Genomic DNA, 18,454 nt, shown 5'->3' with positions numbered 1-18,454 from the left:
GGCACAGTTCTCTCTGAATTCTACGAAAGATTTTCTTCCTCAAGAACTGACAATGGTGAGGCAGTTTTTACTTAGTTAACACTCTTTTTGATTTTATTTACATCAAAACAACTCGCAGCCTTAACAATAACGAAAGTTTTTCTCACAAACCCCGGAATAAATAAATAAGTGGAAACTTGGGGCGTCGAAAGGACCTGCAAAATTACGGAAATCGAAGCATGTGGACCAGAAATACTCGCTCCCTAAGTCGGTACACAACCCACCGAGCTTACTATGAAACCGTTTTTCTTTTACCTTAACTCACCACACTACGGATCCATAAGCGAACATCCACCTAATGATTACAATATATATTCACATTGCTACCTGATTCCTAGGTCGTGATATCGAGATAAAGCTTCTTGTCTAAAATAGGTCTCAGATGTTTCATTTACTCGAAGATTTGAAGGATCCTACCGTCATCTCTGGAAGTCAAAGACCATCCGCCTCCTAGCGTCTCACAACAAATCTGATCTCGAGTAACTTGTCTGAAAGGAGGCTGACGACCGACATCAATGAAATAGCCACTATCAGTGTTAGTGGCAGTGACCTACACAGAACTGAGAAATTTAAATATCTCGGCTCAATGCTATCAGTCAATGGCAAACTGCATTATGAAATTGCTTTACGGATCATCGTAACTTATATGAGGTGGCCTTCCACAATCGGCGTTCTTTCTGATCAAAGCACCCAACGCACCGGTGCCATAAGCACGACATTCGGTGCAGCTCTAAATACATTACTCAATTTGCAATCTTTGGATTTGTTTATTCAGAGCATTGCAAGGAGTAGCTTATATATTAATTCGATTAGATATATGGGGGAAAAATGGACGTGAAGGGCACAGGGCATGGGAAGGGTTATTGGGAGGACTGAGCCCAGTTTTGATTATGCCTTCTGATCCCCATACATCCGTTTGGTAGAAAACAGTAGGTCGTCCTAAAACGTAGAGAACGTATAGAAAACTACGATGAACCAGAAGAATGCGTGGCAGGATATACTGAGATCTTCTGCACCCATCGTTCAAAAACAGGACAGGGTTCTGGAACAGGAATCTTTCGAATAAAAACGAAATGTAGGCTTTTCCTTTGGGACAATATGCAATGCTCTTTAAGGCTGACGTGTATCGGTTCTCAAGTGTAGTAACTTGAATGGTTGCACTGAGGGCATTAAGCAGATCTCCTGAAAAATTCGTTCAGCAATGTGGAAACTGATTGAACTCTATTTCCAGATTTAATACGGTGGAACTACCGGGTACCTAGTACCCGGTCATTGTGGCGTAAAGGTAAATGAGATCTCGGAAGCGTTAGCAAAAAACGGTTCAATTTCCCCCCATGCCCGGACATGAACCAGCAATTCAAAAACTGGAAACAAGCTCCCCAGAATGGCAGGTGGCAGAGCCTTAATGCTGTTAAACACACTAAGCTTTTCCTGTCAGAACCGGACAAATATATTCCAAAGTCTATCACGTCGAAAGCAGGAAGACTTGAACAAGTATTGTGGGCAATCTGACTGTTCATAATTCACTAGCTAGATATGTGTTCAGAATAGGGATTCTTCAAGATGATACGTGTCCATTCTGAAATGAGGAAGGAGGATCCACGAAGCATTTTCTGTGTGAGCGCCGCGCCTATGGTCGCATCAAATATCAGATTTTTGATGCCGATGTCCATAACCAGGAACAATATCAGAAATCCTGCAGATTGCTCTGGTGCTGTAGGAATGCGATAACTAAGACCCATTTTGATGTATGCATGGCCGAGACTGAATTTTGCTAACAGCAGGGAGCTGCTAACGCAGATTCAGAGGCTTGGTTGTCTAAGTATTACTGGAACAATGAGTACTACGCCGACTGCGGCACTTAAAGCTATACTAAATTCACCCCCCATTCATTTGGAGGCGAAACGGAATGCAGCCAATGACGCATATAGACTCGATACCATTGGAGCGTGGAAAGGCACACATGCATTCGTTTATCTGGAAATTCCTTAACAAACATCCGGTAGCTCTGATGCCGACGGGTCATATGGTTTCCAGATTCGTCCTTGAAAAGACATACACTGTCGTAATCACCGAAAGAGAAGAATGGTCAACAAATGGCCATGAGTCTTTTCAGATTACAGACTTAATAATCTTCAGTGATGGGTCAGTCATGCAGGGTGGATCAGGGGCAGGGGTGTTCTCGGGTAATCCGATTATAGAACTGGCCCGATCCCTCTGAAAAATGACGACCATATTCCAGGCGGAAATATATGCCATTTCATTGGCAGCAGAAGAATGTCTGCAACAAAAATGGAGGGGTCGTACCATTTGAATCTCTATCGACAGTCGGGCGGCATTATCAGCACTAAACAGCATCGACATATCAAGCCAGTTGGTGTGGAGTTGTCGTCAGGTATTGTTGAAACTTGGTCGACCGAACGAAACATTCGTGATGTGGGTGCCGGGGCACTCTAACATCGCTGGTAATGAGGAGGCTGACAGACTGGCTTGCAGAGGATCTGGATCAACAATGGTGAGGCCAGAACCAGCTTTTGGAATCCGGCCATCCACTTTCAAGTCTACTCTGGAGGGCGAAATTGCAAGGATTCCCGCAATCGATTGGAGAAATTTGGACTCTTGCCGGAAAGCGAAAATCCTTGTGAAAGAGCCTAGGGTCACTAGAGCGACATTTTTGTTGTCCTTTAAGAAGTGGGACATGAAAACCCTAGTAGGGCTTTTAACGGGACACTGCTCCTTGCACTACTATATGGAAAAGATTGGGGTGGTGTTTTCAGCTATGTGCAGTCAATGCGAGGAAGAGGAGGAGACGGCCCTGCACTTTTCATGCAGCTGCCCGGCCTCCTCAGATCTCAGACAAAGACACCTTGGCAAGGTCTTCTTCAATGAAGAATCTGCACACTGTCTGTCCTCTGGAGAATGTTCTCAGATTCAGGATATTCTGTTAGACGGAGGAGTTGTGTACAATGAACCAGTATGGTCCGACTGCTCACAGGCTTTCTCTCTCCCCGCTTCATATACACATAAAACCATACAAACTAGGCGCCAATGAAATCCACATAACTCTGCAGGCACATTAAATTTACTGCAGCAGTTTGAGCTGCGCCTACGATAGGCACTTAAAGGTCCGATGATCCTACCTATCATCAGCGGGTGGGAGGATGTTGAGTCATATCAGCATTAATGCAACATCAGCAACTGAACTTTCCTATAGAACATATATTCGAATGTAAAACGTAAGATATACGAGAGCTAATTTTGCTGAACTTGAATTAATCATCCTCGCTGCAAGGAAGGGTTACGCTTATTCAGTGTGTTAAAACACATGTGAACACAAAAAAAAGGTGCGTTCCTAATTGCTAGCAAGAATGAATTCCAAAATTAAGCATATCATATCGAACCTGCATAGTATAGTTTGTAATCTTCAATTATGTGGACCAATTTCAAATTTGGATAACTCACATATTACATTTCAATCGACTTACATGCATCCCGTGCACTTCATCTTTGAATTTCAGAATAAACTTATTTTCTTTTGAATGACTTGAAGGGAAACCTTTATTAAGAACCAAACTCGGATTTCAAATATTCAAAGTACTCTAAACCAACAAGGTCGGTACTGGTAGTGCCATCTATATTTTCAACCCTACTACCTCAAAAAGCTTCCACTCCTATTTGAAATCACAGAACTTTCCCAAGTGCATGAAGCTTTCCAATATGACAAACATGTCAAAGGGAATGTTTGTTTACGTGAGCAACGTCAACAACGGCCGGTAGTAAGCAAATTTGTGCAAAAATGCAATAGGAATCGAAATAGCATAAGTTGTATGAAAACTAAGCAAATCGAGTGCTTTATTTAAATTTTCTAAAATGTATTGTGCATTCTCAAATGAAAATTTCAGTGCGTAAGGAATGTGATCTTGTTTTCGTCCTTTAGGTCGTATGGAGAAGGTAATTATCGAAACAAGATTTTCTTTTCACAGAATTTTGGATGCCGAATGGCCTGCGATTCCGAAACGATCTGATCTGTCCGGATTCGAATTGGAATCTTCTCTAGTTGGGGCTATCTTATGCTGAAAACCTAACTGAAATCACATTAGCCTTGTCCCTCTGCCCGCGCACAAATGCGCAGAGTAGCCAAATCGTTTGCGTTGAAACTTGCACTTGATGCTAGCATAACGACTGCGCAGACGTGGAAGCGTTCGAAACGCTCAAACAACCGTGGATGAAGTACAAATCGCGGGTTTTACGTCTGCAATTCATTCAGAGAAGAAACGAGGTCAAAATATCAACAAATTAAATCTTTGTTTTCCCGAATAATTCAAAAGATAATATAATTTAAAAATTCTGAAGCAAGAAATGCACTTTACGCTTGTATTGTTTTACGTTTTCTTCTAAAAAATGTAGTTTCTGTTGACTTCTTAAATATTTACTGCCGGTCCGCAGCAATTGGGAACTTTGCCTCTGTAATTTTTAGTACATTGTCCTCTCCTTATTTTGTACAATAACCGGGTTTAGAAAAAATATCACGAGCACCGCCGCTCTGTAATACCGAGTAGATGCTAATTTCCACCAATCCAACAAAGGAAACATTACATGCTCCGTATCCTTCCTTCATAAAATGCTCCGGTGCCTCGATAGCTGGAAAATCTAGAGGCGTCGCTCCCCAAATGCTGTATATTGTCAGACCATGTTGTTCAAAATGCCTTGTATTTCCCCAGCCCAATTAGACTGCATTTTCGGCTAATGTTCGCACTCAGATAGAAAGTGCATCCAGCAGGATGGATAGCAACACCAGCGCCACAATCGCCATGTGATTGTATTCTCGCCCCCTATGCCAAACATAATCCTTGCTAAACTTAGACTAGCCATTGCTTCGTCTCCCAGACATAATGGAAATGCCCCTTGAAATTCAACTTGAGTTCATTGATTTCTTTCAATATGACATCGAAGTCCACGACTCAGACATTGATACTATTGCCTGTCCCTTGGTTGATGATAAGGACCACCTTCATGGTTTCTTCTGTTAGATCCAGTTTGACCTTGATAACCCATGATCTGATGATATGATCAGTTTCACTTGCATATAGCTCCGCACCTTTGGGGTGCTTCGGGATTACGTCAGGCGAATATTCCCGGAAAAAAGGTGTAGAATTAATTTAAGCATAGTTACAATTCAAATTTCGTTTTCCTTTCCTGTTATTGTTATGTTATGCTTCTTTCTTTCCCGGTTTCGGTTTCGGTTAGGGCGGAACCCGGAGGCGTGGTTCTAGTTGGAGGCGCAATTCGCGCTGGCGGGCGCCACGACGGACGTCACTAAATTCAATAAGGCGTTAGTCGGTCTGGACGAGAAGTCAACCGCACTGGTCGACGACGTACCGAGCGAGTGCTTCTACGCATGGCTGAAGGATAGATACAGCCAAGCTGAATCTCTTACTGACAGATTAGCGCTTGGTGATCGAACACTCCGGTAGATGCTCTGCGTTCGAAAGACCGGTCGCGAAATCGTTCAACGCCTCGAGAAATTGGCGTTCGGGTAGCTGCGAGCCTCGGTCCGCATCAAACTCCGGCGTGTGCTTATGCCATTGTAGGTATGCAGACCAAGTCGGGAAATGTGCCAGCCCATGCACTGTTACCGCGACTCCAGAAAACTGAGTTCGCTGGGGGCACGGCGAAATGCAAAAACACGTCGCCTTACAGTGGACGATTCTATTAGTAAATGCAATTATTTGATAGACGCAGACGCGGAAGTTCTGCTCCTCCCCGTCTCCAGACCCAACAAGCCCTTTCCCCAGCAGCTAAAATTAGTGGCAGCAGACTCCACGCCCATCACAGCTTACGACTATAAGCAAGTAGAAGTGGATTTTGGCTTGCGTACGATCTTTTCATTTTGGTTGTGTCACTACGGGCTGTTGGTAGATGTGCGGAATAGGTCCCTGATAGACCCGACAACCTCTCTTTGGTCGTCAGGGAAAATTTCAACTTCCTCTTTTTCTCAAAAATATCGCAACATTACTATCGAATGTAGTCTCTCAGTTGGCCATCTCCACTGCATTTGGTTCCCAAACCCAATGGCGAATGGCGGGTTTGTGAAGATTATAAACGCCTGAATGCTCAGACGATTTCCGACCGGTAGACTATTCCACTCATCCAAGACTTTGCGCATTATTTGGCAAACTGTTGTGTTTTCTCGACCTTGGATCTCGCTAAGGTCCACCATCAAATGCATGATATTCTAAAGCCAACAGTTTGCACACCCTTTGTGCAATGCGGTGCAAACCTTCCAGAGATTCATTCAATTTGTAGTACGAAATTTGGATTCTTGTTTCTGTCTTGATCTGGATTCGCGAGCGTTTGTTACCACTAAGCAACCACTGGTAGACGTTAGTCTTTGCCATTTTTTCAACAAGATGCACCTCTAGCCGTGTTCTTCGATTCCTCAGACACAGTAGTAGGTGCTGTTCTTCATCGTAGGGTGAATCAAAGCTGGCAATTATTCGGTTTCTTCTCAAAACAGTTGAATCCCGCTCAACGGAATTACAGCGCCTATGATCGTGAATTACCAGCCGCGTAACTGATTATTGAGCACTTCCGATATTCCCTTGGAGGTGGTTCCCGCCGTCATCATCACAGAACATTTTGAATCTGCTCTCTTCTCGGAGCTCAGAACTCGGAAAGCTCGTGGGATTCAAACGTCAGCAGTCCAGCGTCCGCACCAGAATCGCCATGTGATTGAATTTCCAAACATAGTGCAAGTGCCCCTTGAAATTCAGCCTGGGTTCACCACTCCTAAGTTTTTGATGATTGCTTTCAATATGACATGATTTCTTCTGTTAGATCCAGTTTGACCTTAATAAACCATGGTCTAATGATATGAACGGTTTCACTGGTATATAGCTTCGAAGCTTTTGGAGTACTTCGTGATTATAGCTCCTCGTCTGCCCACCTTTATTACTTTCTTCATTCTATTGTAATCACACTGTGCAAAAAAGGTCGCACCTTGAGGATATTTTGTTGTAACAATACCATAGGAGACTCTCCGAGAGGAAAATCTAGATAAGCCAAGCTAACTTACCAAGGACAACTAATTTAGTCAAAGTACATTTAATTCGCGCAATGCTGACCACATTGCCTCCTAGTGTACCGTTACGTTCTTGAATGAAGTGCTCTAACACACTTCAAGGCCCTGATCCAACATGGATTGTTGCGCAAACATTTATTATTATTATTATTATTACATTTAATTCAATCCAGTTCTCCACTTGCCGTCAAGTATTATTGCTGCAGTTCCTTGTGCTCCGGGCCCCTCCCAGCCTCTCAGCTAAATCGTTTAATTCTCAACATTTTAATTTTCTGATTCTAACTTCAGTTTGATTTCCTATTGAGGATTAAACACTGTTTCATCAAGGTGGGAGCGTACGCTTTGGTTACACGTTGAAATAATTGTTCCGCCTTCTTCGTCATCAGGAACACGTCCTTGAAAGCTCGAAGGGACAATCCCAATATTGTGGCTGTTTGGTTGCGGGAACTTCTTGTTTTGCAATTTCCTCCCTTAAAACTGTCGAAGAATTTAGTCAGGTGGTCACCGTGGATGCAGTGCTCATTCATCAGACTATCGCCGCCTAGGAGACAACATCTTCTATTCCGCAGCAGTTCGATGTCAGTCTTTGGCCTCCCCATTTTTCTCGGCCCAGCGATCCCGTTTTGGAAACCGAAAAATGTATAACTTGCGTTGTCCACTGACTCTTCCTATTTGTTTCGGGATTTTCCTGGTGGTCGCTCACGTTCCACCTTGCCTTCCAGTAGGCGCTTGAGAATTCTTCTGTCCATACGGTTGACATGATTTGTCCACTAGAACTTTAGAAGTTTAATATAGATGGGTTTTTTTGGTTTGTCATAAAATAGATACAACTCATTGTTGTCTCATTCGCTATCCGCCGTCAATCCTGACTACGCCTAAGATCTTCTTGAAAGCTGGACGTTCGAAAGCGTTGTTTCTTTTGCTCCCCGGGCTGGTTCATCGTCCACGTCAAGCTGCCTTTAGAGACTGGTGGAATCAAAGTTTTATATATTGTAAACTTTGTACATTTGTATTGTTGAGAATTGACAGTACTTGGTAAAATATTTTGTTGGCAAGGATGATCTGCCTGCTGATTTCATCTGTTTTTTGCTGTCTTTTGTGAGAATTGTGCTTATGTTTACAAAACTACCGAGTTGTTCGAAGTTGTAATCATTTAGTGTCGTGTTTTGTCTGGTTGACCTCTTTCTTTTGGTTTATGTTATGATTTTGGCCTTCTGCTTGTTTATTTTTGGGTCAATAGCTTCACTATCTAGCCAGGTTTCACCAAGGCCTCCGTCGTGCTCTTTTTGATCCAATGTTTATATTATCCGCCATGATTTATAAAGTAGCGTACCATTTGGGACGGACAGTATTTTATACAGTATCGATCGATTTATACTGTGATGTCTGTTTGGAGTCAACGACAGACGTTATATTCCCAGTATTTCTCTAGTATATGCCCTACCGAGAATATCTGATCAACCGTTGACTTTCCATGTTGAAATACTCCCTATTATTCACCAACAATACTTTTTGAGAAAGATTCGAGGCTTCTGTTGATTATCTTTGAGAGCATTTTGTAGCGCATAGCTGAATTTGTTACTTTTCTTTAGATAGTGCAAATGTCATATTTGCGTCAATCTATCAGCGCAGTTTCTATGTTATTTTTTTCAGTTTTTCAATATTGGACTTGATAGCTTGGGTGAACCTGCTACTCCCTGTATTTTCAATCATACACTAATTCAAGGCGCCTCTTGAATTCGTCTTTTACTAACCCGTCCTTGTCTTCCATTGGAGCATATATGTATAGCCGGTAAGCTAGACGTTGAAAAATTTAAATTTTGTTCGAATCGCACCAATTCCCTCGTTGGTTGGTTTGAACTTTGTGATACTGTGGGCGAAATTCTTGGGAATGACAAAAGTTACGCCATATTTTCGCGTTTCAGAATTTTTTCGTTTTTGGAAACATCTACCTTGTATTTTTCGATTTGTTGAATGAGTGCTCTAAGTACACAAGGAGCGCATGTTCCAGATTCAAAACTCGTAGTGCTTTTTGCTGTAGTCGTGTAGGATCAGGTTCATCTTTGTTTTATGGCGTGTTCACCTGCTCCCGTTTGCTGTTTTGCATTACCCAGGGACACCAACGTGGAGGTGAAAGTAGAATTGGGTAGTAGAGCTGTAGATGCTAAATCTGCGAGCATTTCGCAGGTATTTGTTGTGAATTGTAGTGCCGCGTTTACAACCCACTGGGAGACTTATTATCCTTCAACCTCGGAGCGGTACCTGACGAATCTCTCACTTAAGTAACGTTGGTTGCCGTAATTCCGATGAGGTTTACAAATTACCGGATGGTCTGCAAAAGCAGCTTCTATGGCGATTAGGATTGGCTGGAGTCTATTTGTAGTTAAATATGCTAGTGTTGATAACATTATGCCGTCGCTGCCCAGTGGGATGATTGGTTAGGTGTCCTTCTTCTTAAAGGCTGTTGAATTCAACATATCTAAAGCATCTCTTCAGAGTTGCATTCTAAGCCTACATGCAATTCAGTATACTTTCGCTTCCCCTGCCTCAATTGCTACTACTAGCTGGCTAGCTGAATAGCAATCTATGTGATCCCATAGGTTTTCTCGAATCTTTTGTGGGGCTTTACTCAAATCCGCGGGGGCTGAATTGTTATTGGATTGCAACGAGAATGTCTTCCGTGAGGTAACCGAATCTAGATCCTTGGATTCTATAGTTATCATCTATCTCAACTTGTTGCTCCAACCCCTCTCATCACGAGGAAGAGAGGAAGCGGTTCGAGAGAAGGTAGGGATAGGAAGCCGGGTGGACTACTGTAATTTCCCAGTCGAACAGGTGATTATCATCTTCGAGTGAAGAAAATGGTCCTAGGTAATCTCAATCACCAGACACATGACTTGAAAAAAAAATAAGTGGAGAAGAATTTTCATCGCTTATGTTCCCAGGATGGCTGATGTGCGTAGCGTTAGTGAAACTTAATATAGCGTTTGATTGGATATCTGCTTCGTAATATCTCGTTTTTTAAATGTACTGGTGCAGTATTGTAGGATTTGTCTTCTCTTGAGACCTAATTTATCCGTCTGTTAAGGAAAGGTATCGCTCATGAAGATGAACACCCAAGTCGTCAGTATATGGTTGTCATTTAAGCCTAAATGGGGCATAGTGCGTTAACCACGAGGCTTGTACTCTTTCCCCCTCTGCTTTGCGCCATGTGCTTCTGGGGCGACCCACATGTCGGGCATCTCGGAATGACAGATTCTATTGCATATGTAACCTGTCCAGGAAACCTCCGCATTCTAATTAATTCATCTACGAGTCTCTGACCCGACGACGAAGTATCTTAATGGCGAACTTTCTTAATGTGTGACCTATCCATTGAAACTTTCGCCTTTTAATCGCTTCGTCTACCAGTATCGGATCCAACGGCGAAGTATCCCAATGGCACGGCAGATAAGTATTGACGAAGACTTGGACCTTTTAAGTAACAGTGGCGGTCACTTATCATGTGTTACTGCCATGGAAAATGTCGAATAGATTGATTGATGAGTTTATAGTACGCCATGAAAGATATTAGCTCCTAAGGTTAGAAACCATTTTCGGTGTCATCTTTATTTTTCCTGTAAGGACAATCGTCTGATATTTTTGTTTGCTGAGGAATAATTTCCAGTTGATAAAAGAGGCGAGCTTCTTCATGTACTATGTCACTTGTGCTGGTATATACGATGAAGCTATCAGTGTATTACAGGTTTTTAATAGAATTGGGTTCATGGAAAGAAGGATGCTATGTGTCTTATGAACGAATTCTTATAGCTACACTGACTCGAAAGCTTTATGTCAAGAATGCATGCGATTAACCCCAACCAAGATCGGTGTTTTTGGCGTTAGAGAGGCCTATTACTTAGTTTGTCGGCCACGTCACGAAGAGGCATCATAAAATCTGGCTGACTGCGGTCTCGTGGAAGCGGATCAATGAACTGAAGGGATTGAAGGCGAGCGTGATGCGTTCAAACTCCCATTCCGTACTGAGACGTGCCTGTTCACGAATGGCAAATCTAGCATGGCCCTGTCTCCATAACAGTGTTCCCATATTGTCATCGGACAATCGGCCTAAACATTATTAAATTAACATACTTAGCAACAACATTAGTAAAGGTGAGAAGATTGGAGCGAGTAGACCGTTGTTTCACGGTGTTCGTTTGAAATATATCTTGAGGGCAAGAGCAAGAGCTTTATCGTGAAACGGAATAATAAGGTGTATAGTTATACTAAGACTTGCATGGTAAGTGATCAGACTATAAATTTTTCTATCAATGTTCCGGTAGAATCAAGCACATAATCTGAACATTTACCTAAAATCTGAGTGGTCACTACGCATTATACGAAGCGGTTTCAAAATGGAGCCGAAAAACAAACTTGTTTCTTTATGAAACCATGATAATCCCGATGCATATTTACGAGGTTCATTGGTGCGTGACAATAATAAACATACCCGATAAAACCATCAAATACTACGATCCTATCACCAAACCAAACCGAGAGATATCAGATTGATTGCAAAGTTACCTAAAAGAAGAGTCATCAGATTAACTCAATATGCCTCAGCATGGGTTGAAGAAATCATAGTGAATGCATCATTGCATATGTGCAAAACAAATTATACGAAACAAGGGACCGTTCTTTGCACAAAATGATATCTCTAATAATAATATAATAATCGTTGGCAACAATCCATATTGGATCAGGGCCTTGAAGTGTGTTAGAGCACTTCATTCAAGACCGTAACGGTACACTACAGTACACTGTAGGAGGCAATGAAGTCAGCATTATGCTCGCCCGCCTGAACTCAGGTACTCATTCACAGCTGAGTCGACTGGTATCCGACGTCAAATCGCGATACAAATCCCACTGCGGCCAGCGAGATTTGAACCGCGACAGCCTTGTGCTCTAACCACTCAGTTATCTGGACACATGATATCTCTAAGATAGTAGAAATTCTTGACGGAAAGGTCTTCTCATAGTTGCTACCTTTTAACATATTTTGCTCTCTGGCTTATTTTCTTGAGATTATAACATGGATATAACGCAAACATATCTGCTATTATCATCATTTATTGAACCAACATTAGCAACACTAGTGGTGCCACAAATTACAAACAACAATGGGGGTATTCTGTCGTTAAAATGAGAGCAACTGAATTCATTCAAGATACCAAAACAATACCTCATACAATTAGACAAACAGTCGAAGTAATAGAAAATAACATTTAGACACCAAAATCGAATCGATAATAATGAAGAAAACTTAGATCGCATTAAAATTTGATAAAAATCTTAGTTATGTTACCGACCGACCATCATAACCATATTCACTTTTATGGGTATTATCGTGATTACATATGCAAACAAGTGAAAGCACAATTCACACCCAAAATGCAAAGGCGAACATCACCCGTGAATTATCGCGTTTAAATAGTTTTGTAAAGAATCTGCAAACAACAACATTAGGTAAAGTAGTGTAAAATTTGCACATATTGAAGGAAAGATACTTATGAATACTTTACCAAATTTTCTTTATATTAGATTATTTTAAGCGTTTTTAAGTGCGATCTTTGAAATGCTAACGCTAGTACTTATTAAACACTTTTCTCAATACTTTGTAGAATCACTTCCTGCTCTTATGACTCTCGGCGTCGCAAATTCTCCAAGACTTCTGATGAAATGCCATAGTACCAAACCTCTTGTTTCCTATATTTTGTCCAAATTTTCCAAATAAGTCGGCTTCTCCTTAGTTTCCTGTACCTTCATTATGTCCCAAAGGTTCTTTGTTGGATTAAAATTCGGATTATTTCCAGGCCATGACAAACATAATAGGAGAGTTGTAGTTGCAGAATCGAATAAGGTTAAAACAAGTCGGGAAAACGGAAGCGGGACGTTTCAGGTATTAAAGGTTTTGTATATTTATTTTATTAAAACAAGTGAGTGGATATTTGTCTCATTAGCAACTAGCGCGTAATATATGTATATATTATGTGAGAATATCCATTTTGTTGTTATAAGCGGGTTAAATCTTCCTTGATTTAGCACAGGTGGTGAGACTTCGCCATCTGAGGTCCGCGGCTGCAAAATAGTGGGAGTAGATTCCGCCTTTGACAGTCGCCAGCGTGATTGTAACCACCGAAGGACTGCCAATCCATCAGCCCGCTCATTCCCCTCTATGTTTGTTTCACCGGGAGCCCAGAGGAGCGGGAGCGCGATTCTGTGTTGCCCCGCGTAGAGGATATTGTCGCTGAATACAAGGCCTTAACGTGAACTTGGCTATCGATCAGAATGGATATGTTACGTTTGGGGCCCGGATCATGCCCCAGCTATCGACAGGCTTCCAGTATCGCCAGTACTTCTGTTTAGAATACACTGGCGAAACCATACGACTCGGATTTACTGTGTGTATTCGAGAAAATTCCGGCACTCACTCCACCATCCATCTTTGATCCGTCGTCGGTGAAGACTACTGTGTCATATTCTTAGAGCATGCCGCCGGTCTTTCAGTCTACCTTGATTGGAAAGTCGGCAGCAAAGTTTCTCATGAAGTTCAGCCTGTGTGTGGCATAGTCGGTGGGGAGTTCCCAGATTTCCCGAAGTACTTCGTCTAGGACGCTATATGGTGGTAGGGCTTCGCTATCCAGCATCCGCACTCGCATATTCTGAAGGCAGGGGGGAGGGGGGTGCCTCTGTTCACTCTGTCAAGTGGCTGCCTCCCAGACCCGACTGGATTATCCTGGTTCATTGCATGAATATTATTCAATGCGTAAAATACCGCTTCAATCCAATACTAGTCGAGGCTCCCTTGATGGTCTCTAGGAGGAAGACAAGCAGATTATGTACAGGGTGCTTCAGATTTATTTGATGATCCTCTTGCGTTTGGGCGTGTGCGTTAGTCCCCGTCGAATCGTTGATCCTCATCTCCTCCAACAGCTCGTTAGCGGCGTCGATTGCTACAGGTCGCTGTCCGGTTTTGCAGAGCGGAATATTTTCACCTTTGCGTTCCTGACTCCGAACCGCAGTCTATATAGTCTATCTTTTTCAGCACCTCCAGGCACTCTCCGTTTATACGGAGTACGAAAGGTTGGCTATTCGTCCGGGGTTCCTTCTCCTTGATAACTACCCAGTCGTCCATGGAAATTCTGGGGTTTCGAAGGCACAGGGATTGGGCATGATTGTCCTTATCCATGCGGATTTTTGACAACTAGATGTGAGCGGCCGATCTCCTAGGAATCTCGTCGTAGGGGATAACTTTAAACTTTACGCTCTCGCAGGCGTCCGAAAAAGTCCCTAGAGAATTGGTCCTCCTAAGCTATAAAGTAGAATCCACGAACCACCTGAGGGGAATCAAAGGAGGAGATGAATCTCGTGTGTTCGACTTTGGGGTCCAGAAGATTCCCCAAGTGACTCCTTCTACGTCCCTGTAGGGTTTTGCAGTTCGTGGCTCGTCAGCTGGCAGAGGATTCTCAGCGTTTGAGCTCTTTCACATTCGGCTCCGCTTGTATTTTTGTTCTACCTCATCTTGAGATCAATTGCGCGGTGCTACGGCTAGCACTGATTGTACTGTTCTCGACGGCTACTGTCTCTTGGTTGGATGCCGATCTCTCGTTCTCCTATGATGCGCCTGGCATACCCACCTCTTCTTCTCTTGTCGTTTGTTCAATTTTATGTATTAACTGAGTCCATGTCTTGTTCCCACGAGTAGTCCGGAAAGAATGTCCAGGCTAATGTGCGTACCAGGGTGCAGGTCTTATTTGAAACCCAAGGTATTCAGAGTTCGCATACTAAAGACCAACTTCCCCATTGGCCACGCAACCTGTTAGCACCTTCTCCAGTGCAGGGAGGACGATCCCCAGGCTAATGTTTTGACTCATCCCCCGCCAGATCCACTTGCCCCTAACACATGACCAGCAGACAAAAAATCCTACACACTCTTGGTCGTCTGAAGATGGTTTCTAGCGGGCATCGCGAGGAGGTCGTGTAATGGCTTGCCAAATTATGCAACTTTAACCTGAAGCATAATTAGACCAGGCCGCCTAATAATAGTATATTACTATATTTTTCAGAACTTGAACAGAATTCCCTTAAGATTATTTTAAAATCATCAAATTTTGCAGTAATATAGGTTGTAACAGTGGATATGATACTACTGTTTGGTGAAAATCGCACGATTACTAACAAAGCTATAATAGATCAAAGTTGTCGCTTTTGTGTAAATTTGTTGCAATGGAAGACTTTGAATATCAGTAACACACTAAAATGAATAGTGTGGCATACTAAATGCATAAACATTACGAGCTAGCTACAAATGGGACAAATGTCCACTCAAATATCCTTACATAAGAAACACACAAAAGTTTTCATAGCTGAAGCGTCCAGCTTCCGTTTCCCTACTTGTTAAGGTTTTGTGTAATATTTAATCGGTTTATTGTCTGCCTGTCTCTCTGTTACACGTACTTTTTTTCTAAATCGATTCAAACGAAATTCGGTGGACATGTGGGAACTATGAACGTATACAGGGCATGATATAAATTTGCGTGAATTTTAAAGGCGAGTACTGCATACATGCGAAGGGGATATAAAAATGTGTTGAATATCAAATGAATACTCTCAATTAGTACTTTCATAGGCGTAGTCCTGGTTTTGAACGTATGTTGCAGAATGGTTAAGTAAGCGGTTGGAATGTAGAAAGTATCATACAAACTACCCAATCCAAAAATCTGAAAAATTTCAGTGCGATGGGCTTATATGAATTATAATCCTTCACATCCTTCCAATATCTGCGCAGATAAACTTGATAATAGTACCATAACCTATTAACTTTTTGAAATTATCTGATAAACCCCTCTTAAACTCATCCTAGGAATAGCAATTATAGTTATAGCAGTTTAAACTTATCAATTTACACTATATAGGATGAAATTACCCACGAAATTAATATTTTATTAATTAATATATTTTTCTGATCAGCGCATAGAAAAATTCCTTTTCTTACGTTACTTTGTGCGAAATTCGTCATCGTCGGTGATATTCTATTCTATATCTTTTGGTTGGCCTATTCCAGATATTTTCAGTGAGTTGAAATCCAACTAATTCTGTTTTGGAACTATGTGCAATGGGAGTTGCAGAAATCCACAAACCTCGCAGAAAATCTTATAGAATATTAACAATCCGCTATTTTAGCTGAAGGAGTTGCGCGAACAAAATTTCGCGCGTAAGGACTGGTGTTAGTGCCATGTATATGATGCAGTGCATTGGTGTGCGTTCACGTGGTTACGAGACATGGCAGCAAGATGCTGCGAGCAGTTTGCAGCATCTGTCATAACAATAGATATTGCACAGCAATTTATAGCTTCTTACATCCCAGTGACAAAAAAGGTAGAGTTTCATTTCGGATTAATAGCAATTGGTCTTAACGGAATCTCTGGGCGAATTATGCTTCAAAATTCCTCCAGCTTGGTGGAAGCAAACAATTGATCCATGTTTGCTCTCCTACGAAGTAGCGAGGGATTAGGTAGATGCTTCCAAGATCAATCTTTCGGATGCAGATTGCTGGAATAGAATGGGGAAACACGCACGAGAAAACCATTTAGACAACATGACACACCGCACACCAATCCATTAACCACACGGGTCACGGGCCTCTTACCTACCTCGTCCCTACCCGAAAGGTACACAATGAGATTTCGTGCCCCTTGCCGCTGGATTTGCTCCTCCTGTATATAGTCTTCTTGGTGCAGCCTTTCTCAAAAGTCAACACGCCCATCGCTCCCTTCCTACGGAAATGTACTGTGCAGCTTGGATTCTAATCGATTGATAGCATATCAATTAATCCGTCCATAAAAGATTAACGAACTATCAATATTCAGATAATATTTTTCATGAGCCCTATCTACAGACATACATTTTCTGTTTTTAATTTCGCTTTCCAGCTGAATCTGAGGAGTGAGGAGATATCTTGTGATCCACCGTTGTCAATTGGATTGAACAGCAAAAATTTGATTTTCTAGCACATAAATCACGAGACTTTCTGTGTACTTACCAGAAATTCGAATAACTGATCATATGATCTCTAATTGATTATCGATCAATATCCTGCTATTGTTTTTCCGCTTGTTCAAAATAATATTCATTGAATATCATGGATATCATGTGATCTAAAAAGCCACGGAGGCCACATTCAATTAAAACTTAAATTTGATTGAAAGTTCTAATTTGGAAACGCAGTTAATCATGACGTTTGATTAGCTTCAGAGCACACTTCTTTTCTGCGTCTACTACAGCTCTTTTGTAGTCACTGATTAAATAATTCACTTGTTTTCGTGCTCTTCCATTTTCTCATTGGTTCGTTTGATCACATGCAGCTAAATTATCATGACTGAAATCTTACTCTACGAACACGAATGACACCAGGAAGGACCGCCTACAATGATCACAAGAAAGGTCATAAAATTAGAATACGCTTATTGACAACATTTTTTCGGTACTCATTAAGAATTGTAAGCGTAAACAGTGTGTGCGCATTTAATTACTGCCAACCAGAATTACGATGATCGAGCCTCCCTTCAGATGAATCGGAAACAGAGATTCTTTTCAAATATTCTAAAAATGAAAAAATGTTAAACGAATGCAGTTGGCGACAAATAACCACCATCAAAACATACTTAAAAGTGACGTAAACTTGAACTGAATAATTATTTATTTTGTCATGGTTTTATAGAAATCAACTGTTTAAATAGAACATTGAGAACAGAATAAAAGTAATTAGTTGATTGGCTGGAGCAACGTATAGGGTTGTGATAAATAAATCTTACCTGAGAATTGTCAGCGGAATACCACCAAAGTTATGCATTTCGGGGTGGAATTAGATTGTTGTAATTTAAAAATGTAGAAGTTTTATTTTCATTCCTTAATGTTCTTACATTACCTAAGAAAGAAGTAGAATTTTCTTTTGTGCAAAAGGGGAGGAAAAATATTGAGAAAGGATTCCAGCGGACAAGCGAGTGAAAGGCACTAGTATTGCAATCATGTTTGCCTGTTCCATCACAGAAAGAAATTACATTACGTATGTCTGAAGCGATTGTTTGCGAATTATTGCCAATTTTATTTCCCTATTGAAAACACTCGTAGCTATCTAACCAGTATCCCAAACTAACTTTTTTTCTAGGTCCTGTAAGGTCATAAAATTCCAATGATCATCAGCAAACAAGAAGTTGTGCATTGTTTTTGTCTTTTGACTGGGGCTCGTGGTTGTTTTTCATCCAGAACTCCTGTTCAATAGCGAAGGTAGATTGA

The 18,454-nt window shown here is 41.6% G+C and overlaps 1 protein-coding gene across 4 annotated transcripts in view; it reads left to right on the top strand.

Annotated features, from left to right (window-relative positions):
* The first annotated feature begins 3,785 nt into the window (after nt 1-3,785).
* Nucleotides 3,786-18,454, top strand: part of LOC119649714 (sodium-independent sulfate anion transporter) — a 78,420-nt gene continuing 63,751 nt past the window's right edge. For all 4 annotated transcript variants that reach the window (XM_038051991.1, XM_038051990.1, XM_038051989.1 and 1 more), the window contains exon 1: nt 3,786-3,990. In XM_038051991.1, coding sequence (XP_037907919.1) covers nt 3,982-3,990 — 9 coding nt within the window. In that variant the 5' untranslated portion in view covers nt 3,786-3,981. The remainder of the gene's footprint in view (nt 3,991-18,454) is intronic.

The sequence above is a fragment of the Hermetia illucens genome, chromosome 2 (genome assembly GCF_905115235.1).
Source record: "Hermetia illucens chromosome 2, iHerIll2.2.curated.20191125, whole genome shotgun sequence".
NCBI classification, from domain to species: domain Eukaryota; kingdom Metazoa; phylum Arthropoda; class Insecta; order Diptera; family Stratiomyidae; genus Hermetia; species Hermetia illucens.
Note: the sequence above shows the minus strand (reverse complement) of the source record. Positions and strands in the feature narration are given on the sequence as shown.